General features: G+C 42.3%; 2 protein-coding genes across 24 annotated transcripts in view; one reads left to right on the top strand and one right to left on the bottom strand.

The window, feature by feature from the left end:
* CREB5 (cAMP responsive element binding protein 5) overlaps window positions 1-25,557 on the top strand; it is a 424,373-nt gene extending 398,816 nt beyond the window's left edge. For 11 of the 19 annotated variants that reach the window (XM_085005648.1, XM_085005645.1, XM_085005643.1 and 8 more), the window contains 4 exons: window positions 11,586-11,909; window positions 16,477-16,704; window positions 23,178-23,286; window positions 24,196-25,557. In XM_085005648.1, coding sequence (XP_084861774.1) covers window positions 11,586-11,909; window positions 16,477-16,704; window positions 23,178-23,286; window positions 24,196-24,359 — 825 coding nt within the window. In that variant the 3' untranslated portion in view covers window positions 24,360-25,557. Of the gene's footprint in view, window positions 1-11,585; window positions 15,434-16,473; window positions 16,705-23,177; window positions 23,287-24,195 lie in introns of those variants that run through there. The other 8 variants (XM_085005641.1, XM_085005638.1, XM_085005640.1 and 5 more) reach the window with 2 other exon arrangements.
* Window positions 14,318-27,204, bottom strand: part of TRIL (TLR4 interactor with leucine rich repeats) — a 131,540-nt gene continuing 118,653 nt past the window's right edge. For 3 of the 5 annotated variants that reach the window (XM_085005619.1, XM_085005618.1, XM_085005620.1), the window contains 2 exons: window positions 16,484-16,656; window positions 14,318-16,052 (listed from right to left, as the gene is read on the bottom strand). The gene's annotated coding sequence lies outside the window, so the exon portion shown is untranslated. Of the gene's footprint in view, window positions 16,053-16,483; window positions 16,657-27,204 lie in introns of those variants that run through there. The other 2 variants (XM_085005622.1, XM_085005621.1) reach the window with 2 other exon arrangements.

Below are 27,204 nucleotides of genomic sequence, written 5' to 3'. Positions count from 1 at the left end.
GGAGAGGAACACCTGGAGACTTCCTACCTATCCTAAGCTTGAGGCCCCCTTGGGCAGACAGTCAACGTCTCCACCAGTGCCACACATCTTGCCATCTCCCAAAAAGTGGCATAAAGCCAGAAGATGACAATATTGAACAACTGCCTTGGAGAAGTCTTCCCAGGACCAGGCAGAGGTGTGTCCAGGGAGGTCCTTTTGGTCAGACTTTCAGATGCAGAAGTTTGAGCATCTGAGTTCCTGAGAGGTGCCCTGCAGGGATGGAGTGGGGGTGGTAAAGCAGTGCCCACTGAACACAGCTGCTTTTGGGAGGGTGTGGGGAAGGATCCAGTGGGGGACTGGTGATGGGGCACCTGGCTGCTCCACCCCAGCCACACACTGTCAAGTCGTGGGCCTCCTGCCTCCAGCTCTGCGGTGGGATTGCTCTTCATGATGGTCACCAAGCACACAGCCAGGGATTGCCTTGCATTTAAAAGGGCACACTTTCTGTGGTTAACATTGCCAGATGTCCATTTCGCTTGGGATGATGGGAAATGTAGCAAAGAGGAGCAATCCTTTCCATCACTGTTTATTGCATCACTTTTTGGCCAAATAATTAGATCACCTCCCTCAGAAAGAGCCCTGGGGTGTATGTACAGAGTAAAGTTTGCTGTGGGAACTTGAATCTGAATTTCCTGACTTCTGTGCAATTAAAACCCCAAACTTAGTGTTGCAGTAACATGGATTTTCCAGTGAGTTATAAATGCAAAGTTCTATGTTTCATATGTTTTTTGCTAACATATGTTACTGCTTGTGTTTCTGATTAAAAGCTCGTCCAAAATAAAATAACAAAGGATTACTTTTTTCCAATTGAACTTTTTTCTTCTATAAAAGCTGGAAATAAGCCCTCACTTAAAATTACCCAGGCTTGCAGGTGCTGGGTTTTGGGGGGTGAGTAGGGTTTGCTAGCAAGACAAAGGGCATTATTCTCCCTGCCACCACCACCAGAAGGTGTTCTTTCTGTGGAGAAAATTATAGGCCAGCGCTTCAAAGACATTCCACGGCTAGGCACCACTCCTGGAGACTTGCGGGCGGCAGGCAGGCAGGCAATCAACAAATATTTATTCTAAGCCCACTGTGTATTCAGCACCTTTAAAATTACCAGGGAAACCAGCCAGGAGCATATGCTATCTGCTAGAGCCAAGTTAGTACCGAAAGTCATTCCACAGTGCTAAAGAAGCTCAGTCATCTGAATAAAACGGGGGACCCTAAAACTGTAATATGGCAATATCTCACCTGGATATGAGGATATTGATAGAAGAAGAAAATGAGACCCAAGAAAGGGCTCAATAACGAAAACTGATACTTAGCAGGTGCCCCATCCTTTCAGTACAGATTCCCTCTTAACAGATACCCAGCTCCCATCCCCCCCGCCCCCCTACACATGCATGCGCTACTCCTACCATTCACCTCTGCCCAGAAAGGCGATACAACTGGGTTGATCAAGTCATCCGTTTGGGGTTTTTTGTTTTTTTTTTAATAATAAACACATTTTAGAAATAATCAGGCAAATATGTCAAGATATGCAAATACAAAGATATTCATTGCAGTGTCATTGAAGAGGGAAAACAATGGTAAGAGGGTGTCTGTCGTATCAACTGACAGTTGGGATACTCCCCGAGAGGAAATCCAACACGTATTAGGCCTGATGTGAGATCTTTGTGGGCAGGCAGGGATGTGGGGACCTGGGCTTGTATAGTGCACATCCTGGCCTCTGCAGAGGTGAACACAGCTCTTACCCTCTTGCATTAAAGTCTCGAATCTAGTTTTGTCGAGGCAGCTGAAAAGCCACATCAGTTGTTTGGACACGTGCATCGCATAAAGGTGCTTGAAACAGGTCGAATGAAACCCCTGCATCCGTTTATATATGTAATCACCATGCTACATCTCTCCTGAGCTGCTTTTGGACCGTTCTGGAGTCTTCTGAGTTTTGTTTTATTTTGTTCTGTTTTATTTTGTTTTGTGTGTTTTATTTTGTTTTGTGTGTTTTATTTTGTTTTGTTTTTGTCAACCAAGCATAAGATCTTACGCTGATCCCCATTAAATTTCTCTTACTGGATTTCTTGATGCTAGGCTGCCAAGATCTTTTGGGAAATCAGTGCCTTATGCAGTGTATTTAACACTCTGTACTAGCTCTATGTTATACACAGTTGATGGCTGCGGCTTCTGCATTTTCTCTTTAGTTCTGAGCCAGCTAGGAGATGATAGAGTTGTAGGAGAGAGAAGGTGCCATTGTCTTGCAGAGTCAATTTCCTGAGACACTTACTGAAAACCCGGCATGGACCTTATCCTAGACTAGGGCAAAATGTCTCTTTGGCTTTTATTGTTCGCATAGTGTTTCACTTAAGGTGACATCATAATGAATAGTAGTCATCCTCAGAGGTCAAAAGTTTCTATTAGCATCCTGTTAAAAGAAAGAGATTCCTATTTTGCTTTAATGCGCTTTATTTAAAAACAATTTTTTAGGGCCACACCCGCGGCTTATGGAAGTTCCCAGGCTAGGAGTCAAATCGGAGCTGTATCTGCCACCTTATGCCATAGCCACAGCCATGCCAGCTCTGAGCAGTCTGCAACCTACACTGAAGTTCACAGCAACGCCAGATCCTTAACCCACTGACTGAAGCCCGCATCCTCATGGATACTAGTTGGGTTCATTACTGCTGAGCAGCAATGGGAACCCTGTTTTTAAACTATTTTAATGGACAAAATTCATATATTCCATCCTAAAGAGTACATTTCAGTGGCATTTAGTACATTCAAAATATTGTGCAACCATCACCTTTATCCAGTTCCAAAATATCTGCATCACCCAAAAGGAAACCCTGTCCCCATTAAGCAGTTACTCTCCATCTTCCCCTCCCCTCCATCCCCTGGCAATCACTAATCTATTTTCTGTCTCTCTGGATTTATCTATTCTAGATATTTTGTGAAAATGGAATCATACACTGCGTGACCCTTTGTGTCTGGCTTTTTTCATTTGATAGTGTTTTTGAGATTTATTTGTGTTTCAACGGGTATCAAGACTTCACCCCTTGTTTATGGATGTATAATATTCCATTGTGCTTTATTTTGAATTTTTAAAAATCTAAAGTTAACTAAACACATTTTAATGATAAGAAAAAGGTTTTTACTATCTCATTTTCTTATTTTTCATCCAAAGCTTGTCTTAATCTCTGCTCTTAAAATAACTCCACTCTGTCCCACTGATTATTCTGCATATCCTTACTGCTTATACAGTTTTTTAATCCCATTATGTATCCCCATTTCATAAAAGAGGAATTTGAAGCTCAAGATGACCAGCCACGGTGATGAAACCAGGCTTTCAAACCTAGATTTCTCAGTCCAAGTCTCCTGTTCTTCTTCTGAAATTCTCTGCAATAACGACTTTATTTTAGACATTCCTACAACTCACTCTTGCAATAGATTCCTGCCTAACATCAACTCAGACCCTTTCCCTGATGGAATAGGGAGCTCAGAATCCTGCCTTCATTTGTTAAGTACATTAAGGCACGTAGAGCCAATAGTTTACTTATTTAAGGACTTACCTAAAACGAAAGTAAAATGAGGACTAGCTCTTGCTCTCAGAACAGCTCTTGGTTCTGAAATTCACTAAAATGCACAGCCTCTTAAAATGCCCACTAGCCTGCTGAATTATAAAAGACAGCTCCGGCATCAAAGAGATGCAGGGTATCTGAAGTAAAACAATGCTATAAATGTGCATTCATTAATTTCCTCACTTAACAAGAATAAATGGAACAGTCACTCTTGAACTGTAATTAGTATATAATTTAGATATTAACATAAAAAGGCTGGCAGGAAAATTGCTTAAGACTTATCTTGGGGTTTTTTTGGTTTTTTTTTTTTTTTTTTTTGGTTTTGCGTGGGTTTTGTTTCCTTTTGATTTGGTTTTGGTTTTGGTTTTGGTTTTTTTAACCACTGAAGTTGAACATGTCACCCAGCACTTAGGTCTGCTGTACCTCACTTTAGAAGTTATACCCACAGGTGGACAGTGAAAGAGTGAACAAACACCCAGTTCTTTTCCTTGCTTACTTTAGAACTGTCCAAGTGCCACTTTTCTGTGGTACCATCCTTGTTTGTGAGATTGCCTGGCATCATTTTCCAAAGGACTATAGTATTGATTTATAATACAATCCCTTTGTGGTTTTTTCCTAATTACATCATTTCTAATATCTTTAGAGTTAACACATTTGAATGACAGCATGACAAAGAGTATGAATATTTTCCCTCCTAGACCTGTAGCGTCCTTCTCTCTCCCTGATAGTCTCTCCTCCCAACCTTCTAGCCTTATTTGAAATTTTACTACCAAACCAAAACCTAAAGCAGAATACTCAAATTGAGAAACCCTCAGCGCTGAGATAGTATGAAAGTTTTGACAGGAGCATATTTTATTCCAAGTGATTAAGCCAGGTGTGATTTTAGTTCATTGTCTAAACAATGATCCCGAAATAATCATGGATTTTAAGATCCACTATGCCATCAGGCTTATATGATCATTCTCAGCAGACATCCTGAAGCCCGGATATGAATCTGGGCCTTAAAAGTACGTGTACCTTGGCTAAGTGAAGCTCCAAGTTCGTGTAACTGTCCCATGGCACCCAGGACAGTTCTCAGCCCTACCTCTGTCCAAGCTTGGGAAGGATTTGGGGATCCACACTGGCTACATATAGTCAGAAAATTCAGTGGCTAAATATCAGTTATTTTTTGTGAATTCAGGGACATCATTTCAGAAATCCTTGATACCTAGAGTAGGTCAGTAGACTTTGATGTTGCCAGCATTCCTCCGGTGAAGTGTTCTAGAGGTGTACACTGCTGACCCTTTGGATCATTCGAGAAGCCTGTGTTGACCACCTCAGCTGAGCTGCTATGTTCTGGGAGGAGAATGGAAGAAGAAATTACATTTTACAGAAATACATTGGGGTGGCCAGTGGTGGCAGTTTTTGTGTATTCAAAAGGAAATATGAATATGGATTTTTATCTTATTTTTATTTAGATGGTCTCTTGTGGTCAACTCAGCAGCACTACATTTTGGTATTATCCTTTTCCAGAACAAAACCCAAGAGGCATTTTTAATGAAAATCTTTCTGAAGGATTGTTTCAACCCATCCAACTGAATTTCAAATAACATTCAATTCTGTTTGGCTCTCAGAGTCTGTAAGGCGTAAGCAACCTGCTATGCTGAAAATGGAGAAGTATTTTTACAGTTCCAGGAGAGTTTCTGATTGGCAAGAGCGAGCTGCAAAGGGGAGATGCATCACCGGGGGTGGGTGTGGGAGGGTGTATCATGCGTGTGCTCACACAGGCTCACGTGCGTGCACCCACGTGGAGGTAATGACGTTTGCATGTACCTGGGCTTCGCACAATGTGCGGCAATACAGAACTGAGCTAAGCCCGAGATTAAAGAGGCCCTGGGATTGGGCCATCAGGGCAGCGGTCCTGCATGGTATGGGATGAGGTTGACAGGTGGTTTCTTACCAGACTCCATCCCAGCAGCAGGTCCATTCTCCCATTGGGAACAGTGAACAAGGAGCTTATAAAATATACAGACCAGAGTTCCCCTCGTGGCTCAGTGGTTAACGAATCTGACTAGCACCCATGAGGACGAGGGTTCGATCCCTGACCTCGCTCCGTGGGTTTAGGATCTGGCGTTGCCGTGAGCTGTGCTGTAGGTCGCAGATTTGGCTCGGATCCTGCATTGCTGTGGCTCTGGCATAGGCCAGCAGCTATAGCTCCTGTTTGACCCCTATCCTGGGAACCTCCATATGCCACGGATGCAGCCCTAAAAAGCAAAAATAAATAAATAAATAAAATAAAATAAAATAAAATAAAATACACAGACTGAATGAAAATGACCCCTATTGCCTGAAACCAGCTGTGTCAGGCTTCCCGCTGTCTCTCCTGATTTGCTCTCTCGAGTAAATGGATGTGGTAGAGGCGGAGAGAAAGTAAACAGGATTATTTTCTCTTTCCTTCAGTTGCACCTCAGGAATAGCCCCGGGTTTCGTAGCTGAAAAATAGATGTTTATTTGCTCACTAATTTGCCTCTCTATTCCTTGCCTTTTCTTGGCATTGGGTAGAATGCTATTTAACATAAGACCCAGTTCAGCTTCAAAATGAAAAATCATTCAGCAAAATACAGCTTGGATTCATCTGCTGGTCATTTATCATCCCTCAGAGAGTGGGGTACGAATATCTATATTTGGCATGTTTTCATGATTTGCAGTGTGATGACTCTTGTTGGCACCAGGATGTAGGGAAGCGGCGGGCTCCTTGGGACTTTGAGAAGTGCCCCCAAACTGTTTAGAAATGGCATGGAGAATATTAAATGTGGCATATGCAAAGGAGCTCAATCCTTTATCTTCAGTGCCATCCTTCAAAGATGACACAGGCTGGTGCTTTAGGGGTGGACTCCGCCCAAAGCCCTCAGAGTCTGTAAGGAGCGCCGGCAAGTCTTTATTTTCATCCTCAAGTATGTGTTTTTTTCTTCCCAGTGATTTGAAAAACCTTTGGTTTTGTGTGTCTCCCACTTCCTTCAGGTCATGGGCAAATAATAAGATGCCTAACATTAGTGCCCAATAAATATTTGTTGTATGAATGGGTAAATGGAATGTTATAGCCTTATTAATATGATTGCCTTGGCATGAAACATGCAAGAAGAGACTTGAGGCAATCAAGTAATTTCCCTTAACAGTACAAGCTAATTATTTGAGAGATGAAGATCTGGTGCTTAGTGTGCATTTGTCAGGCTCCATTTGCTCCTAATTAAAGGTGGAAAAGTTGTTTGTAGCATTGAAAGGATAATAGAGTGACCCACTGCTAGACAGCTTTTCAATTTTCTGTGCGTGCCACTCTTTCAGGGAAAATATATCAAGATGAAGTTAATGCACATTCCTCTTATTTATTTATGTTTTCCTTTTTTCTGTTAGAGGGGAAGCAGGGTGTGGAGTGGGGAGCTCCTCGGATGGTACTTTGATGGCCCATCTGCCTGTATGAGTTCTGTAGTCATTCTGCTGACCTTGGTTGATAGTAAAATTATCCTTTCATACCAATACCACCTGCAGTGAGCCAAGATGAAAAATGCTACATTCTCATCAAAAGACTCAGAAACTTTCATCCATTCATTCATTCCTAAAAATATGAATTCAGTGCCCCATAAGTACTAGCTAAAACTTTGAATTTTAATACCGAGCAAAATCCAACATGGTTTCTGCTCTCACGAAGCTTACATTCTGGGATGGTTGATGAGTATTAATTTAATGATCATACTAAAAATCAGAACTGCGGGAGTTCCTGTTGTGGCTCATGAACCCGACCAGTATCCACAAAGATGCGGGTTCGACCCCTGGCCTCACTCAGTGGGTTAAGGATCCCACATTGCCATGAGCTATGGTGTAGGCTGCCAGCTGCAACTCTAATTCAACCACTAGCCTGGGAACTTCCATACGCCACAGATACAGCCCTAAAAAGCAAAAAAATAAAAATAGAAATCAGAACTGCAAACTGAATTTTTAAAAGAGGAGTATGGTTCTACTAGGACCATGTAACAGCAGGAATTAATGTAGACCAGGAGAGTGGGGAGAATTTTACTACGGAGGATCTTGGAGCAGAGAGCTATAGAACATTCGAGGAAAAGGAAAATCACCCCGGACAAGAAGATGATCAAGTGCAAAAGGGTTAGTGGGAAGGCTGGGTACACACTGCAGTGCCTATGCATAGGCCACATTAAAGGCTGGACTTTCATCCTCTGAGCATTAGAAAGACCTGAAGTTAAGTCATAGACCTGCAGGTTAGGACATAAGGCTAGGGAGAGATTAGTGGACCTTAGGAAGTTAAGTCGTAGACCTTAGGAATTCGTGGGCCTTGGACCTTGGACCTTGGGAATTTGTGGATCTTAGAGATTCATGGACCTCAGGAAGTTAGGTCGTAGACCTGAAAGTTAGGAAGTAAAGCTAGGGAGAAGAGATTCATGGACCTTTTCAGATCTGTGTTTGAGGGGAAATTTAAGTAACCATTTTTTCACAAATGTATCAAGGGAGGTAAGCTCTGGATGGTCCTTCGCTGCAGTTGAGCTGCTTAGAAACTCTTACACCCATCCTTGCCTCTGCCAAGTTTCGGAACAAGTGTATCTGGAACTCTATTTGTGTGCTGGAACGAGCAGTAATGGCATCTTGTCATTTTTTTCTAGGCCCTTCTTTCTGCCTATGCTTTTGATGAGGAGGTGGCATAACTCAGTTTATTTCCGTTTTTGGCAAAGTTGCTTAGCAAGCCTTCTGGCACCTCCTCTCCAGGTGTAGAGAACAGGCTCTAAAGGTAGCCTGCCCCCACCCCCTCTAGTGGCCAGGGCTTGGGCGTGTGGCTTAGCCTCTCTTTGTGCCCTGCGGGGTGGTTCTGAAGATTAGGGAAGTTAATATTTGTACAACACAGAATGAGACACGACATGTAGTGAGTGCTCAATTAATGCCAGCCATTATAATAAGCTGTTTTTACTGATAAAGCAAGATGTCAAATATATATATATTGTTGAAGTGGAGAAAAAGCAAGATACAAAACAATATATCATAAAAAGGGTTTGCACAGACACATTCTGATAAATGCTAAGGATATGTCTGTGAGTACTTAGCGGTTTCATCTGAGGAATGGGGCTTAGAAGGAAGGGGTAGACAGGTGGCTTTTACTTTTCCAACTCATATTCTTTTTGGGGGGGAGTTAAAGTTTTGCTGAAGTGCATTTGATTTACCAGGTTGTGATGATTTCTGCTGTAGAGAAAGTGATTCAGTCATACATACACACATATCTATTCTCTTTCAGATTCTTTTCCCACATGGATTATCACAGAATATTGGGTAAATTTCCCTGTGCTATACAGCAGGCCCCCACTGGCCAATCATTCCATATACCTCAGTGTCTATATGCCTCCAGTCCATCCCACCCCTGACCTGTCCGCTTTGGTAACTATAAGTTTTTCAAAGTCTGTTCTACAAATAAGTTCACTTATATCCTTTTTGAAAATTCCACATATAAGTGATATCATGTGATGTTTGTCTTTCACTGACTAGCTTCACTTAGTATAATAGTTTCTAGGTCCATCCATATTGCTGCAAGTGGTATTATTTCATTCTTTTTTATGGCCAAGTAATATTCCATTGTATATATATGTACCACATCTTCTTTATCCATTCATCTGTGGATGGACATTTCTACCTCATATTCTTATAGTTGGTTGTCATTTGCTTTTTTTTTTTTTCCTTTCCATCTGTATATTTTTATAATAGTGAAATTATAAAAATAGTTTAGAAAATCCATCAATACTATCCAGTATGTCAATTAAAAATAGTGATTTCAATGCAATTTTTCATAATTTTCTTCACTTTTAAGTTCAGAGATATCATTTAGAAACTATTCTTGAGTAAAGAAACATGTATGTGAAGTCCAGTGATTCATTCAGTTTTCACTTCTTTTGCTTACGTTCTATTCAAATGAGAGGGTTTTTTTTAATCACATGCTATTATGACTCCACTGTTATGGAATTGTTCTGCTTGTTCCTCCATCTCTACATGTGCATGGAGAGAGTTGTCTGGAATGCTGCTCACCCACCAGATATAAACAATGCATTTGGTTCATTGGTTGCTGACTTCATTGTACTTTTAAGCATTGCTTGAATTTTTTATAATGAGCATTTGTATAAAAACAATGAAATCATTTCTGAAAATTGGAGATGAGGAGCATCTGGTCACTTTTCTGTTTATTGTTATTTCATTTAGCGATTAACACAATACACAGCATCTACTCTTTCCCAGGGATTCAGTAAGCTTAGCTTCTTTGGGATTCGGGTCAGGCGCTGCTGTACAGCAGATGCTGCTCATCAAAGAGGAGGCAGGTGGGTTCAGTGGTTACTGGATCAGGAAGTAAGAATTGTTTTCAGTGCTTATGGAATATGAACATAGTCTGTCAAACTGTGCCCCCCCCCAGACTTTTTTTTTTTTAACAAGTGGAGGCTCTTTAGGTTTAACTACAGATTTCAAAGAATTGAATTGGTATTTATCAGTAGTTTTCTCTGTTTGGTTGAGACTCATTCGTATTGTGCATGCTGGAGCATGGCTGCTTTGATCATCATTTTAAATGCAACTCTTCCATTTTGCAACGATTACACCACCATCATCAATCAGAGAAGAACACAAATCAGGAGAGAACTTGGAGCCCCCTAGTAAATACTTTAAGAAGCCAATGTGAGCTTGCCAACTAGACTATCATCTCTGCAGAAGATACCTTTCCAAGGAGTAACTGTATTATAGAGTACTTTGTACGTTATGCCCCTCAGGATAGGATGATAATTGTCTGTGTACAAGAAAAAACAATGTTGAAGAAACTGTGACTAAGCTGATTACCAACTGATTCTTTAAATCGGGGCCAGATTCTGGGCCCCTTCTGGCCCGCTGCCTAATTTTGCACAGCGTAGGAGCTAAAAATGGTTTTTATATTTTTAAACGATTGGGGGAAAAAAATCAAACCGAGGATAATAGCATTTCATGTCATGCAAAAGTTATATGAAATTCAAATTTCCTGTTCCTGAATAAAGTTGTGTCGGAACACTGCATGGTCATTTGCTTACATCTCATCTATAGCTGTTTTTGTGCTTAAAGGGCTGCATTGAGTAGTTTTGAGAGACTCTACGGCATGCAATGATCAAAATATTTGCTATCTGACTTTTTATAGAAAAGTTTTCCGACCTCTGCTTAGGGGTTAGATTCAGGGAGAAGTTATTTGTGTACATGTCTGTTTGCTTGTTGGTGGATGAGGCTTGCGTGTTCAACTTGAACTTAGCCTGCGATGTCATCGTCAAAGAGGCTGTAGAAGGCTGCAATACATCATATTCTCCTACTTTCTTCCTTGCCTTCCTCAAATCAGAAGAACAGAAGCACATTACTGTGTGAGAAAATTAGATTATCTGAGGGACTATGAGAAATATCATAGTAACAAATGGCCTCCAAAAGTTGTATATTTCTAATCTAACTTGAAGACTTAAAATAACATGAGCAGTATTCCTGTATTCTAAAATTTGAAGTTATGTCCTCTGTGGGTCTTAGAAATCTTTTGGGAAACAAAATTCTTGCATTCTTCTGACTCATTATTAAGCACAGACCATATCAGATGGGCCCTTTGTTCAGGGGTATTATCGACTTGAATGGTTCTATTGGGTTCATGCTTGCGTTTGGCTGTCAATAGGTTATGATGAACAATTGGATAGCAGAAGTACCTTTTAGCAGAATGTCTAGGATATCCTGATCGTTTGCCATGACCGTTGAACTAAGTAACATTTACGGTTGATATTGACCCTCCTACCTACTATAACACGCATGAAAAATTGAAATTAATAGAAAAGCCATACTGCTACCAGTTTAAAAAAAAAGATGTTAACAGTAGTACCGGAAAACATTATAGAATTGAAAAGATGAGTCATTTGGATTCAAAATCCCTATCGTGTACTACGTGACTGACCTCTAGTTGTCCCCTCTTGTTTTGTTCTGTTTCAGAGGTTGAAGGCTGCGTTGACCCATCACCCGGCTGCCATGTCAAATGGGAATATGAACACCATGGGACACATGATGGAAATGATGGGCTCCCGGCAGGACCAGACGCCACACCACCACATGCACTCCCACCCACATCAGCACCAGACACTGCCAGCCCATCACCCCTACCCGCACCAGCACCAGCACCCAGCACACCATCCTCATCCTCAACCCCATCACCAGCAGAACCACCCACACCATCACTCCCACTCCCACCTTCATGCACACCCAGCACATCACCAGACCTCGCCACACCCACCCCTGCACTCCGGCAACCAAGCACAGGTAGACCTTTTTCATGACTCTTTCCTCCTTCATGTTCAAAGTACAGGCTCTAATGTGGGCTCATTGGCGGCAACGTTGTTTGACAAGTCCAGGTGTTCTATCTGACACTCTGGGGGGCTCTGTTCATTACCTAGGAGGTAACGGTTACCCATAAGACCCTACCAGATCATAGTTGCTAGAACGAATACAGTGAATATCAGGTCTAGTGTCTAGGGGAAAATGTAAACTTCAAGTTCTCCAAAATCTATTTTGGCAGTGTTTCGCAAAATTAACCCTAAAAAAATAATAATACCAATGGGAGGATGAAGAAGCCAGTAAGCATTAAAGAAAGATGTTGATATAGAATGAGGAAAATAATCATTGCTGTGGTGCAGGTTCAATCCCTAGCCCGGGAACTTCGGCATGCCCTGGGCATGGCAAAACAAACAAACAAACAAACTTAAGAATGTGCAAAATAAGTTAATTCTAATCGTGGTTCTAGCTTCAGTGCTTTGTAATATCATAGACACTCATTTTTTTTGTTGTTGTTGTTGTTTTTTTGTCTTTTTGCCTTTTCTTGGGCCACTCCCACGGCATATGGAGGTTCCCAGGCTAGGGGTCTAATCAGAGCTGTAGCCGCTGGCCTACGCCATAGCCACAGCAACTCGGGATCCGAGCCGCATCGGCACCTACACCATAGCTCACGGCAACACTGGATCCTTAACCCACTGAGCAAGGCCAGGGATCGAACCTGCAACCTCACGGTTCCTAATCGGATTCGTTAAACACTGAGCCACAATGGGAACTACTAGAGACTCAATTTTGTTACCTGTAAGTCAGAAGTTAAATATGATGCACAATCTTCTGAATAACAGTAAATGTTAAAAATTTAAAGAGTAACAATTTCAGGCAGACAAAGAGGCTTGGTAATGGCTGTTAGGGTGTAAGGTACTGTGTAACTGGTGAAGAGGGGTGACTCATCCTACCCAATGTGAAACGTGTTGGAGGGAGCAGAGAGCCAAGCTCTGCAGATGATCGGTTCAAAAGAAAGGCCAAATCCCAGGGGTGGAGAGTCACCAGGAGTGGCTAGAAAGAACAGCTTTTAGACTCAACTGGAAGAGGGTCGGGGGACCGGGCAGACGTTACATCACCTAGCCCAAGAAGAGAGGCGGGTCCGTGTTCCCGAGTGAGTTTTAATAAATGAGTGGAGGACATGTCTAGGAGCATGGCTAGCCCTCCACGCTTTGGACCTTCAAGCAGAATGACCTTTGTCAGTTCTCTCCACCCATGCAAACTGCCCGGTTCCAACCAGCTGGGTCAGAATGGTGTTGGAAGCTTGGGATCGCCAAATAACACTTATTCACTGTCTCCTCCATCATCTGCCACCGCACCTCTCACCAGGCAGCTTTTAGAGCTTTTGCAACTTCTCCGACACACACCAAACCTGGTCAACCGTTCACAAGCTGGGTGATCCACAAGCAGCTTCCTAATCTATTCAGTAGATAAGCTTATTCACCAGGTAAGCTTACTTTTGCAAAGGTTCTTAGAAGTATCCTATGGAGCAGATAAGAGTGCAGGCTTTGGAGTAAGAAAACTTTCATTCTATTCCTGTCTTACTTGCTGCATGACTGCCATCAGTAGACTCACCTCCCCAAGCATCAGTTTTCCCATCTGAAAAATGGGGTAATAGTAGACTAAGCTCATAGACTCTTAGGAGTATTAGACAAGAGAGTGTTTATCCTTCAGCACAGTTTTCCATGCATGTTCGCCATGATTAATTCCAGACCGAAGTAATATGCTAGAAGTTTCTAAAGTATTTTAGCAATAAAATGTCATCCAGTGCACCTTTTTCATCACAGGCCATGGGAGGACATGTATTTAGAAGAAAAAAGCAAACTACAAGGTCAAAGATAGGTAGATAGAGTCACATGTGTACTTACTTTTTTAAGAAAATGGATAGCATCAAGTTTTGGATGCCTTTGTGGGCAAGTTTCTTCACAGACAAGTTTAACAGTTCATGAAATATAAAAGCCATTCACAAGCTAATTACCAATTAGCCAACTGCCATCCATTTCAAGTCCATAAGTGGCCAATTGTATATGCGATTAATTAATTAATTGCCTTTATATTTGGCTGCACAAAGTTGCTTTTTTATTCTATACTGCTAAAAAGAAAGAGTCCAGGTTTGCCTTGCTGACATTTGAGCAAGATCATTTAGACAGCATTCGAAATGTTACTCTTAGATTGTATTACCTCACCTGATTACATGAGATTCTTGTCATGTAGCCTAATTGTATGATTGTCAGAACAACCGGAGAGGAAATTTATTAAGGCCATTCCAACTCTGAGATTCTAAGATGACTTGGAATAAATCTTTTCGAAATCACAATCAGTTATTTTTGATCAAAACTTTCAGATCAAAACTTATGTGAATGGAATGCCATTTTATTTATTTTTTATTGAAGTACCGTTGATTTACAGTATTATGTTAGTTTCAAGTGTACAGCAAAGTACAGTAAATGCTTGTTTATCTATTTTATATACGATAATGTGCATCTATTACTCCCATGCTCCCAAGGTACCTCCCCCCTCCCCCCAACAGAATGCCATTTTAAAAAGATGACGAGTAAGAATAATTACCAGAGACATAGATTCTCATCTTAGGGTTGCAATTTCTTCTGGCTTCTTGTGATTCTCTTGCATATAAGAATGTGATTTCAGAGTCCTATTGTCGCTCCTCAACCACCAGGAATTTCTCTTAGCCAAACCACAGGCTGACCCCTGAACCTGGACCGAGCCTGAACCCCACCACACAGAACTTAACCCCTTTAGGTGAAGGCACAGGAAAAGTTTCAGGAAATAAAGGTTGGTTAAAGTCAGCGTGGGAGAATACCATAGTGAAAGAGCAATCCCTGCAGTGGAGATTCAGACCTAGTTTTGCCTGCTTTAGAGTCTTGTCTAGGTCTGGCAAGGTGAGGTCACTAATTCACAGGAAGAAATGGTACAGGCAAAAATAGCCAGGTTAGTGCGTTGGGCTTCGCTTTGTGGTGGTTAGCTCGGAAGTTAGCATCCGAAGTGACTCGTGCTAAATGTTTGCCGGGAACAAGGATTACATCTTCAGCAGCCACTCTGATGAGTAAGATCTTAGTTTGTTACTCCTCTGAGATCGGGAGGAAAGGAATTGACAATAAACAGTTTTAGAAAATGTCTTCGCTTGAAATAAAATTACTGAGATGCAGTCTGACCTCAGTCCTGAGCCTGATTCTTTTACAGTTAGTCGTGTAGGGCTTGATAGAGTTTAGGATTAAACTATATCACCGTCCGTCAGCGGATGTCAACCAGGAGCCATTATTACTGCAATTACAGTCATTCTGATTGATTTCAATCATAGGGTTGGAATGTGGTAGAAAAGGTTGCTGGGTTTCGTTTTAAAAACTTTTTGCCTGTTACTTCTGCAGGTTAAATGTCTCTTGTAAAACAGCTTTATAGGTACTAGGGCCATAAGCCTGAGTGACTGAGAAGGAAGGAAAAAAAAAGAAAAGAAATGGCCTTTATTGAGAATGAAGAAAGGGGGAAGGAGTGAAGTGCATTAAGGAAGTGTTAGGTGTCCAGACACATAAAGAGTCCGTCATAGACATTTCACTAGGTGCTGAGTGTCTGCTGCATGACGGGAAGTAAAGCTATAGGTGTGGGGGTCCCCAAAACCTCAGATGTTGCTAAGCCCCTTGCAGACCTTACAAGGAATCTATAAGCATAGTAACACTTTTTAATAAAGTGCTTTGCCACTCCTAAGATTTCCTTGTAAGTTTGTGGCGATCCAGAGCCACCTCTCCCTGGTGGATGAATTACAGGGCTCCTTGCTGCTTCGGGCAGGGACTTTCAAAGGCCCTGCTGCTCAATCACCTTGACAGCCCTCCTGTGGCTCCCTCTGCCTCGGTCAAGCTCTGAGGAGGAGGCAGACCCATCTGGAGTTTGCAGGTCCAGCCAGGCCTTTGGATGGAGAACTGTGATCTTGTGACAAAAGGAGTTGAGCCGCTTTCCAGGCTTCGCAGGGTTCTTTTGAGAGGCGTCACAGAGGTGATGCTGGCCCAGAGGTGTGTTCTAGGAACGTGGCTTTGACACATGAAAGGCATTCGCCGCCTGCCCCAGACGACTTTTCTGTACCTGCCAGAAGACCCATCCATAGGATGACCATCACCCTGTCCTCTCTGTTTTCACCTGTGACCATCACCACACGGGGGCGCTTTCACGATTTACAACGCCCCTTAAAACGTTTTTAGCATCAGAGGAGAATAAATGTTTCTTTCATCCTGATTCAGCCAGATGCCATTCAGGGGAAAAAAAAAAAAAAAATCTCCTTGACTCCTTTTCACAAGGTATCGCTTTATCTGGCCAAAATATCATAGAAGATAGCCGGGCGATGCGTCTCCTCCTCCTGAGCGTGGTGGCGTCACTGACTTCATTCTTAGAAACCACGTTGGACGTGCTTCACGCACGCAACCGACGGCTCTCTGTGCTTTGCATGTCAACACCTTACCCCCTCGTCCCTTCTCTCTCCCCCTCACCCCCTCCCTCCCTTTCCCAGCAGGTCTCACCAGCGACACAACAGATGCAGCCCACCCAGACGATACAGCCGCCCCAGCCCACAGGGGGGCGCCGGCGAAGGGTGGTGGATGAGGATCCCGACGAAAGGCGGAGGAAATTTCTGGAACGGAACCGGGCCGCCGCCACCCGCTGCAGACAGAAGAGGAAGGTCTGGGTGATGTCACTGGAAAAGAAAGCAGAAGAACTCACCCAGACAAACATGCAGCTTCAGGTGCAGGCCACTGTCTCTCGCCCCACACTCAAAGGCCCTGTGTACAGTTGGCATGTCCTGCCCCGCAGGCGCTTGTTGACCTAAGTAAGGCCACCCGTTAGCCCACAGAGCAACTGCAGGCTTACTCCCCAAGCTTGATGAATTCTGAGACACTCTGCCAAACAAGACAACTGTTCAGTTTTAAAGCAATCTCTTCTGGGGCGGGAGACTCTGCCCAACTAAGTTGTAAGACTGGCAGCAGAAGCTTTGGTCAGAGGTTCAAACTCTTGTTCAGCACCTATGTGCTGTGTTTAACCTCGTTGGCTCTCAGTGTCCCCATGTGTAAAATAGGAATAATAGCCTCATAAAGTTATTGGGAGGAATAAATGAACTAACGTCTCCAAAGTCGTTGGCACAGTGCCTGGCACATCATAAATCCTCAACTGAAAGGCGATCCTTTATGTTCGCTGGATGAGGAGTTGCTTCAGTTTATACCAGATTATCTGTATTTTTGTTTAAGGGGGAGAGGGGAGTTTGTGTTTATTATTTTGTTCCATAAGAAAAGGCCTGTTTCCATCTCATTTCAAACTTGACAATATTCGACTTTTGCATGAGTTTTGCATTTCATGGGTGGCCCAATGGGGGGCATTTTATAACAAGGCCGTTTCTAGGAGTGTTTGAGAAACTCGAGGACCTCGGGCTTCTCCAAGCGGACTTCATGCCTCACAGATGATGCAGTTTAGGGCATTTGTTCTGATATGGAAAGGAGTGCATGGTTCACCAGCAAATGAAAAAGCAAGTATTAGATTATGCGAAGCAGTGTAGGGATAGCAGTAAAAAATGTGGATTATAACCCAGTACTTCCAGGAGCAGAGAGAGTGGCTAAAGAGTAGAGGGAAGAGGGCACAGAGTGCCCCAAACAGGGAGAATCTGCTCCTCAGTAGTTCATAGGTCACCTTCGCCCCTACCCCCTGTTGTCTGTGCATCCTTAGAAAGGAGCAGTGAGGGTGCCAAACCCACAACCCTTTGAATATTTCATTCTGTGACATTGGAATGGCCTTGGGGTGTTCAGTATACAAATGGAAAGTATACGAAGAACGTGTGGGCTATACATGGACCAACTGTCATAATTTATGAAGGTTGACTCCCCCCCCCACATTTATCATCTTTATATGACAGACATAAGAAAGAGCTGGGAAACCTCTATCGCAGACATGGGGGAAATAAGATCATTCCTTCCACTGGTGTGCATGCTTCATGAAGGTGGGGGCTATGTTTTGTTACCCTCTCCCCTGACCTCCTACCCTCCTTTTCTAGCGTCAGGTCTAGCATGGAAAGTTCCTGAGAGCCTGTATTCAATATCTATTTGTTGAATAAGTGAATGAGTTCTTGGACCCTCTGGAGGGTCCAAGAACTGGCTGCCTGACCACTTGGGCGAGGATGTGATTGAGGGAATCAAGCCGCAGGGGGATGGCGGGACTCAAACACCTCCGAAGCCTCTCTGACTTAAAAGTCTATAATTCTAGAATCTGGCAGGCATAGTAGTATGTGGGAAACTTTTAAGTAGACCACGAGTACACACTTTTAATATTAATAATCATATTTCAATGTTCATGTGTATCGCAAAGTGTAATTAGAACATCAGACCTTCAATTTCACAGGTATTTTTGGTAATGACCAGACTAAGTCATTAAAAAAATGAGTTAAGTTGTATAAACACGTTAAGTAAATAAAAGTCCTGGTGTATGTGACCCAGCAAATAATAACTGCAGTGGTTTTGTAATGACTGAAGTATGAGAACCTCTGGAACTTGCAGCCAGTTCCAAGGTCCACAAGAGGACCATGGACGGGTGTTGGTTTTCTTAATCTTGGCGCTACTATTTTGGGGCTCTAGAATTCTCTGTTGTCTCCTGCACCTTGTAGATACTTAGCAGTATTCTTGACCTCTAGCCACTAGATATCAGTAGCACCTTCTACCCGAATCTCAAGTTGTGAGAACCAAAAAGTCTCCTGACATTGCCAAATGTCCCCTCTAGGGGGCAGAATTACCCTCAATTGAGAATCACTGGCCTAGATGAAGGAGCCATGGGCAGCCAGCTGACATGGAGTCAGAGGCCGATACATTTTTAAATCAGTTTTAACTAAAATGAATCCCTGCAGAATGACTCTAGGGTATTGACTATCATTCTGGAGCATGAAGATAGGGAGGGGGTCATGGCAGAGAGCCAGGAAAAGTAAGGACGCTGGTTTACTTTGAGGTCAGAAGGTTCATGACTTGACATATGCATATGTTCTAGCTTTTACTTAACATGTCAGGTAAACATATGAGAACCTAACATATTGATTTTCACATCTAGAGCCAAATCAGCTAAGTTTAAGAGATGCTAGAATTATAGCTCCTGAATATCAGGGGGAAAAATAAGTTCTCTTTGGGCCGTTCAGCAGGCACCAATGTTTTGGTTGTTCAAGCCATGCCTGGGGAAGGGATGGTCTTCAAAAAGACTAAGTTGTTGGTGTCTTCCAACCACTGCTTTGCTTCAGAGAGACAGAAGCCACAATGGCTCCACGTCTTCTGGGATGCTGAGTGCGCGGCCTCGTGCCTTGTGATGCTAGAGAGGATGTGCAGATTCTGCCACCTCTGAATGACCCTTTCCCTCTCACTGGACCTTCGTCAAAAGAAAAAGGTGTCTCTCTTGAGGCTGGTCCAGTGGAGCCAAATTTTAAGTAAACAGAAGTGGAAGGTGCTAAACAAACAAACTCCAGCCAAATGGAATATCCACGGTCTGGATGGCCAGCTGCCACTTTTGAGCTGTTTTCCAGCCTAGAGCCTTCTAGTTAGGCTGCAGAGTTTCAGCTTGGAAAAATCAGACCCGAGAAAACAAAATCAAAACTCCCAGACTTCATTTCCTCGTCTTACAACAAATACCTACCCAGGAAGTCAATACAGGTATAGGAATTGGGGGAAATATTCGAAGCCACCCAATCTGACATTTCACTGAGGGAGAAACCAAGGCTCTGGTGACAGGAGGTGTCTTCCCAAAAGTCACACAACCAGCCAGTAGTAGGATGGGGACCCAAGCAAGTCTTTTCTTGACTTAATCCATTGCTCTGTGATCTTTCATTTTAGAAAGCTCTTCAGCTATGAAGGAATCCACATTCTTTTCGCCAACAGAGTGGCTAAGATCAGCTCTAAAGTCACCAAGTGCTAAGGTGGTGCCTAGTGGATTGTTTGTGTTCAACAGATGATAGGAAATTATCTGGCCGCCCACGGAAATAATTGCTTTTCTTTCTCATTGCAAAGACACATGGCCTAAGTCGCTGCTGAAATTTTAGACACACGAGCCCAGGTTTGGGACTTGGCAAGAGAACAGGCCAGATGGGAAATGTTGCTTTACAAATTGAAAGTCCTTTGTTTTAGAATGAACCAAACCTGGCCTCAGCTAATCTACCAAAAAAAGGGCTGGGGCTGGGGGTGCTATGTTGCAGAACCGTTTTGATTTGATTTGATTTGATTTGATTTTTGGCATGGACTGTTGCTTGCATCAAAGCATCAAAGAGCATTCTGAGTTTAGCATATTAACAAAATGACATGCCCCCCAAACCAAAAACTGAAAATGTAGCTACCAGGGACTTCTCGGAGTACTTGTTTACAGCATGTTATTCTAGTATTGAATGTCTCTGTAAGGGTGCTACTTCATCTCAAGGCAGCCTTATGGGTTTAAGAACAGATTGATCTAATGGCATCTGTGGTCTTACCTTCTCTATTTAAATGACCAACCTTTTTAGAGCAGCAAACCTGAACTTGCTTGCAAGTGAAAAAAAAAATGAACTGATTTCAGCTGATTATTAATATTCTGCTTTTGCAAAGTGCTTTCATATGAAGACCTATAGTTATTATTATAACCCACACAAGGGAGTAAAAAAAAAAAAAGTGATTTGCCTCAATTCATAAAGCAAGGTAATTCACAGTAAGAAAATGCCTCTAGAAGTCCTGGTTTTTACTTTCCTACTAGAACTGCAAGCCACTTTTGATTTCTTCCATGCATTTTGAAATGTTCACTGTCTGGCTGTTCTCTTCCAAAATGTATTCAAGGTAATTTCTATTTATGTTACCTTGAAAAGGATTTTTACTTAAAAATATCTTCTAGGTATTTGTACATTTCCTGCAGCAAGCACTCTGTTACGATGGAGGCTTTCAGCTGATTGTGCACATGCACAGCACACACACGATTCACTCTGCTCTCTCTAGGGCAGCAGAAGGTTCTTGACCTTTCTGAACCCCAAGGCTCCTTTATGGAATCTGATGAAGATTCTGTAAAAGCTCTCACAATACGGATACATACATGGACTCGGTTGTTTTTTTCAGAAAAGTGTTCTTTCTAGAGTCCAAATACAAATAATATATTTCATTTTGAGGCCAAATGTATATACATTCACACATCTTTGTTTTCTTTTTTTTTTTTTCCGTTTTTTTGTGTCTCTCTGTTTTTCACCAGGGGTTGCCTTCACTTCAATGGTCTAAAAGTAACTTTCTTTTACACAGCCTATTTTAAGCAGAGGGAGACCTGGGGAAAGCAAGGAGGGCTGTCTGAATTTAAATGGGCATAAAATCAAAGAAAAAAAAATAGTGTTTAAGGCTAAAATAAATTGTCCTATAAATAAAGTTGTCCCACTGACCCCCGAGTTGACAAGGGACACTTTCAGCTTTGACAGGGCCCCTTATCAACCACACTCATTTGGAGGTGGGAAATACAATTCACCTTCCTGAATGTTCTCAAATTTAAGAGCAATTTTCCTGTGAAATGAAGTGATTTATTCAGCATTCATGCTAATTTCGCAGCTAGGCATTTTTATTTTGTTAAGCTTGGAGGGAAAAAGAGAAGAGCCTCTGTAGATGAGCTTGTTATTCTTTTTGTTTATGCTACTCAACATTTGGTTGGTTATAATACATCTTGCACATCAATATGGAAATAGGAGGTATTCTTTGAAACAAGTCCCCCCACCAATTTTTTTTTAATTAACTTCTGGAATTCTAAACTTACTTTTCTAGGTGATAAATACATGCCTGAAAAGCCAAGTTCATATTGCAAGTGTAGATACAACTTAATGACAGCAAGGTTAAAACACCTTTTTCTGTGTGCATGCTTTTTTAAAGTCTCCTCCATGTGGAATATAAAGTCTGGCAGCCACAAATGAACATTGGCCAGAGAAAGGGTATTATTTATCACAACTGTAAACTGGCTTATTTGAGCTAGTGGGACATTTACAGTTTACTTTTATCAAGTGGAAGCACCTTGGAACCATCTATTCTGCAGTTTATATCAGTGGGGGATGTTGGTTCCAAGACTGGCCTCAGACACCAGAATCTGCTTCTGCTCAAGTCCCATACGTGGTTCTGCATCTCAGATTCAATCAACTACTAATCATATAGGGCTATATCTATTGAAAAAATCCACACAGTTCAGACCCATGTTGTTCAAGGGTCCACTGCACTTGTACACAGTAGGGCCAAGTACATTATACCACAAAGCTAGGAACTTGTCTTTGTGAATTACTACCTACTATGGACTATCTAAAGTGGAGATTTGAGGCACGTATCTAAGTACCTTTTAAAAATGCACATGCAACCCGCAACACCTTGATATTGAGGGGGGATAGTTTATAGAGTGAAATGAGCCAAACTAGTTAATGGACCAATCCCAGTGCTTCAGTCATGGCCGCAAACTCTACTGCTCTTTGCTCCCTGGGCTGACCTGACCCCACAAGTAGAGGACCATTATTTGCTCCATATGTTTCCATGGCTTCTGCTAAGTGGCATCAGGCAGAGGAATGCGCTCTGTTGAACGCAGCCCACTAAGAACTTCTTTGGGGAAATCGGTAGATGAGCCAGCTTATTCTGAGGGCCATGCAGTCTGAGGCCACTCACCAGGCCACGCGATTCCTCCCAGTGCCTCATGTTCACCGTCTACTCCTGATCGGTGCCCACTTGAGCTTGTAAGACAGCACGAAGATGATTACGAGAGCCAAGTTTACTGAGAGCTTAGTGTGTGCTGGGCATTGTTCTGTGTGTTTTACGTCTCTTCCCTCATTTAATCCTCCCAGCAACTCCAAGAACACAGTACTCTTTGCATCCCTGTCTGAAAAACAAGGTTGCTGGAGCTCGGCCGGGTTATGTCACCTGCCCAGCATCCCCCAGTCAGTGTAGAAGGCAGGGTCCCACCCAAGTAGCCTGGTCCCGAGTTCACCGTCTCAACTCGGGACTTTTAATAGGATTCAGCTCTTGAGTTAAAACCTAGTCTCTTCAGAAAGCCTCTGGTAAGTGGGAGGGCCAAAGTGATGGCAAGCTACACATTTTCAGGTAAGTCCTGTTAAATAATATTATTAATGTCATCCAGACGTGACAGAAGTGTGCCCGTTGTATTATTAAAGTGCACAGGGCCTTGGGCTTGTGTTCTCTGGTCTTCTTCACATGGCTTTGATCTGTCTCTTTCCAGAACGAAGTGTCCATGTTGAAAAATGAAGTGGCACAGCTGAAACAGTTGTTGTTAACGCATAAAGACTGCCCCATAACAGCCATGCAGAAAGAATCACAAGGATATCTAAGTAAGTCATTGACTTTTTGCTTTTTTCGTGTCTTGGTTTTTGCCGCTAATTTCACATTGGCTTGTATTAAAAGAACAAACATAGAGTGCACACCCAGGCAGAAATCCTGCTAGAATTCTGGAGTGGCTGCTGGACTGCTGCCCAGGGGGAATCCTTCTTTTCTGACCCCTGTTCCTCACCATTTCCACCACCTTCTGATAATTTCTAGCCAGACCTTCCCTCACCTTTCAGACTGTAAAATTCTACCAAATTCCAATTCCGCAGTCAGTAGGAGCCCAATTCCAGTGGGCTAAGCAGCCTTCCAGAGAGATCTATGGGCTGGGAAACAGGCTGTGGGTGAATCATATCCAGTGTCTCAGATGTGCAGTATGGTATTCAGTGGGCCACAAAGCTAGTGACCAGGTCTCAGTTTACCAATATGCAAAGATGGGTCCCTTTTCCTGGGTCCCTTTTCCTAGATCCCAGTCTCTGCACCTGGAAGGCCAATAGGCGCCACGCTAATTGAGTGGGGACGGGAGGAGGAGCAGGGATTCGTGGCTGAAGGTCAGTGTCTCTTCAAATAGTTTTTTAGATGGAACAACACAGATTCTCCCACCACATCTGAGTATTCTTCCACATTTGTTAGACGGAGGGCGACTCGAAAAGACCAGATGGGGCGTTCATGCGCCAAGACTCAAGCCCATCAAATCATGTTGCTGATCTAGAAAGCATGGCTTTGCTTGTGGCTATAGACTGGGAAGGCCTAGCTTTGTGACAGTAGTTTAAAAGATGGTTTGGAAATTAACCTCAGGGAGAATATGTGTGAAACCCTCCTATTTCCAGTAAACACCTAGCGCTGTCTTTGGAGTCACCCCCAACCCCCCCCCCAGAAGGAGCTATATTGGGGTGTGTGTGTGTGTTTTTCCCTAGGTCCAGAGAGTAGCCCTCCCGCCAGCCCTGTCCCCACGTGCTCTCAGCAGCAAGTCATCCAGCATAATACTATCACCACGTCCTCGGCCGTCAGCGAGGTGGTAGGAAGCTCCACCCTCAGTCAGCTCACCACTCACAGAACAGACCTGAATCCGATTCTCTAAAACCCGAGGGTCAGACCTTGCCTCCAAGAAGAGCTGTCGTGTTTCCTGCGTCCTTTCTTTTAAGGGCATTTTTAGAATTCACTCAGACCTGGACGACTCCTCAGCCCTTCGAAGACTGGCTTTCATTTTTATAGTTATTATTGGAAATGTTGTCTTTTATACTTAGTTATATAAGGAAAAAAAAAAAGGGAGTTATGCAATTAATAATCTATCCGCTTGGGAAATGCTTCGGTGCTTTTCTCCAATTTTCTGGTACCGGTTTCTTGTTTATAAACTGAACTCTTTCTGTATATAGTCATTGTTTCATTCTTATCAGTCCAACCCTTTGCCTAAGAAATGGTGAATCTTGTTAAACCGCAGCTTTTAGCCAAAATGAGGCTTACCTAGATGTCCAGTAAACAGATTGCAAGGCAACTGGGGGAGAGGTCCGATGACATCATAACTCATGTTGAGTTGGCTGTGATGTCACCAGAATCCCCCACAACTCTTTTCTTTTATCATAAAAAAGTGTAAGATCCATCGACATCCACATAAAACCACCAAGCATCTTACCACCTCTCCTCCTCCTCTTGGTCCACTTCCTAGAATGCCCAAATTCCCTTTTGTACTTTTACCTCTGGGCTCCCTGTTGACTCTTCATTTTTACTTTCTTCTGTTGTAGTCCCCCCCCCCCACCTTTAGCATTGCATGTAAAGAAGAAAATAATATTTAAAGGAAAAAAAAAAAAAGCTAATGTGGACCTAGCCGTGGCTTCCCTTGCCTGTGACCTACAGCTGGATTTCATTCAACTCTTGCTTTTTACAAACTAGTAACCGGGAGATGTTTAATGTGCCTGATTTAATGTTTTTAATAATCAGAGCAAATAAAAGTTGGCTTAGCCATAGGTGAAGCACTGTTGAATGCCAGCTGTGGAGACACTGGGGAAGGGAACTTTGTAAGCGTCAATTGTGAAAAGTCCAAATTATAATGCCAAGCTATAACGTCACACCCTCGAATTACAACTGGTTTTATATGGCGTGTCTATAATGTTGAAAATCCATGTACTATATAATAATTCAGAAGGGCTCTGTGCACTACACAGATTACATTGTTCAATCATCAGCTGCTAATAGCCTAAGATTATTTTTTTTCCTTAAGCCTATGGAACCAGCTTGGCTGTCCTAGTGGCTGAAAGTAGATGAACTTCTGGAAGAACAAAGAGAGAAAGAAATCTAATTTCCATGGAGGTGCTTTCTGCCCTCACACAACAGTTAAAGTGCTCTTCAGCTGCTGACAGAATCCCGTGGACATGGCTACTCCACTTTTCTGAATAATTCTGATTTCTATTTTCAGCAATTTGCGTGGACTTTGCCCATTAGAAAGAGCAGGTAGTCCTGAACCACAGTTGTGCCTCCTTGAAACAAGCCATTCTACTTATGCTAAGGTTTTAATAGTGCATCTCACAAATCGCTGGGGCTAATGATTTTCTCTAGCAGTGTAGGCAGGTACTGCTGTTTCATCTCCATTTGAATGCTTGACCTTGGGACGTGAGTGTGACTGTGCTTGCGTGTGCGCGTGCATGTGTGTGTGTGTGTGTGTGTGTGTAAGAGAAAGGGAGATTATGGAATTTAAAAGAATAGTATTTTACAAAAGGTGTAGCTTTTATAAGAGTTCAGAAAAGGGAAGGATTTTTTTTCTCTCACTATAGTGTAAGAATCTATTTTGGAGAAAAAAAAGAAAATATAAGAGTCATGAAGCATGGTTTTTATAACTAGTTTCAGTTGTATCTAATAATTTACTTTTTAAATCAGTATTTGTCAGCGATCTTTTCATGTATGCAGTGCTTTCAAAAGAAAGTTTTGAGTTTCCAGTGAAACTCCTAACTTGAATATAGGGTCTAAAAAAATCAAAACAAAAGCAAAAGCATAAAAAAAAAGAAGAAAAGAGAAAAAAAGAAAAAAATGCAAAAATGAAAGGATTTTCTATTATATTTTAGACAAACATATCATTCTTAAGTATTTTAAATACTGAATTCATAGTTGTTTTGTTTTGTTTTGAATCCCAGCAGTAATAGCTGAATGGTTTGACCTAACTGGCTTCCTAAGAAGTTTAAGATTTAGCTAAGAAAGAAGTTATCATGCTTGTCTCTACTTAGAAATCAAAAATAATGTTTTCAAAACTCCTTTCTTTGACCATTTATATGTCCCCCTAAAAAGGAGAAATTGCTCACTGAAATGTTTGGGTTTTTTAATTTTTTTTATTTTTATTTTATTTTTTTGCTTTGACTAATACTTTCTTCCTTTACTGCATGCATAGCACTTAATGAAATGGGTTTGTTTGTTTTTTTAAATCCACTGGTAATATCAGAATGTCCAAGGAGTAGGCTGTCACTAAAATTATGGTTTACTTTCCTTCTGTTCCACCTCTCGATTGAAATATTTTGTTAAACCGAAAGCCTCTGCAGTTAAGAACTTGCCTGAGTTTTCTTAATTCAGCACCTTGACAGTTTGACTGATGTGCATTATGTATAGCTCATTATGTCTGTTTTTTATGCTAAGTAGGCAAACCAACCACACACACACACACACACACACACACACACACACACACGTTAGCAAACGGGCCTCAACGTATAATTAGAATAAACTGTCTTCTTGTTCTACTCAGGGCCTTTAGGTATGTTCATTAGCAGAGTGGAAATACAGTCAATGGAAGCTGCCAGCCAATTGTCAGAGCTTCTGCAAATCCTAAACAGAAAAGCTCACGGGTCCAATCCAACACTCGGCTTATCTGTATGAGCTGTTTCACTTGAAGGCCTAACTTTCACCAGATCGTAGACTAGTCAGCCTGCCTGAAAATCCCTCCT

Source organism: Sus scrofa, chromosome 18, assembly GCF_054392235.1.
Source record: "Sus scrofa isolate SSC_HxYL_T2T_F1_AM1 chromosome 18, Sscrofa_HxYL_maternal_Yorkshire_Landrace_v2.0, whole genome shotgun sequence".
Taxonomy (NCBI): domain Eukaryota; kingdom Metazoa; phylum Chordata; class Mammalia; order Artiodactyla; family Suidae; genus Sus; species Sus scrofa.
This window is presented reverse-complemented; position numbering and strand designations above follow the sequence as displayed.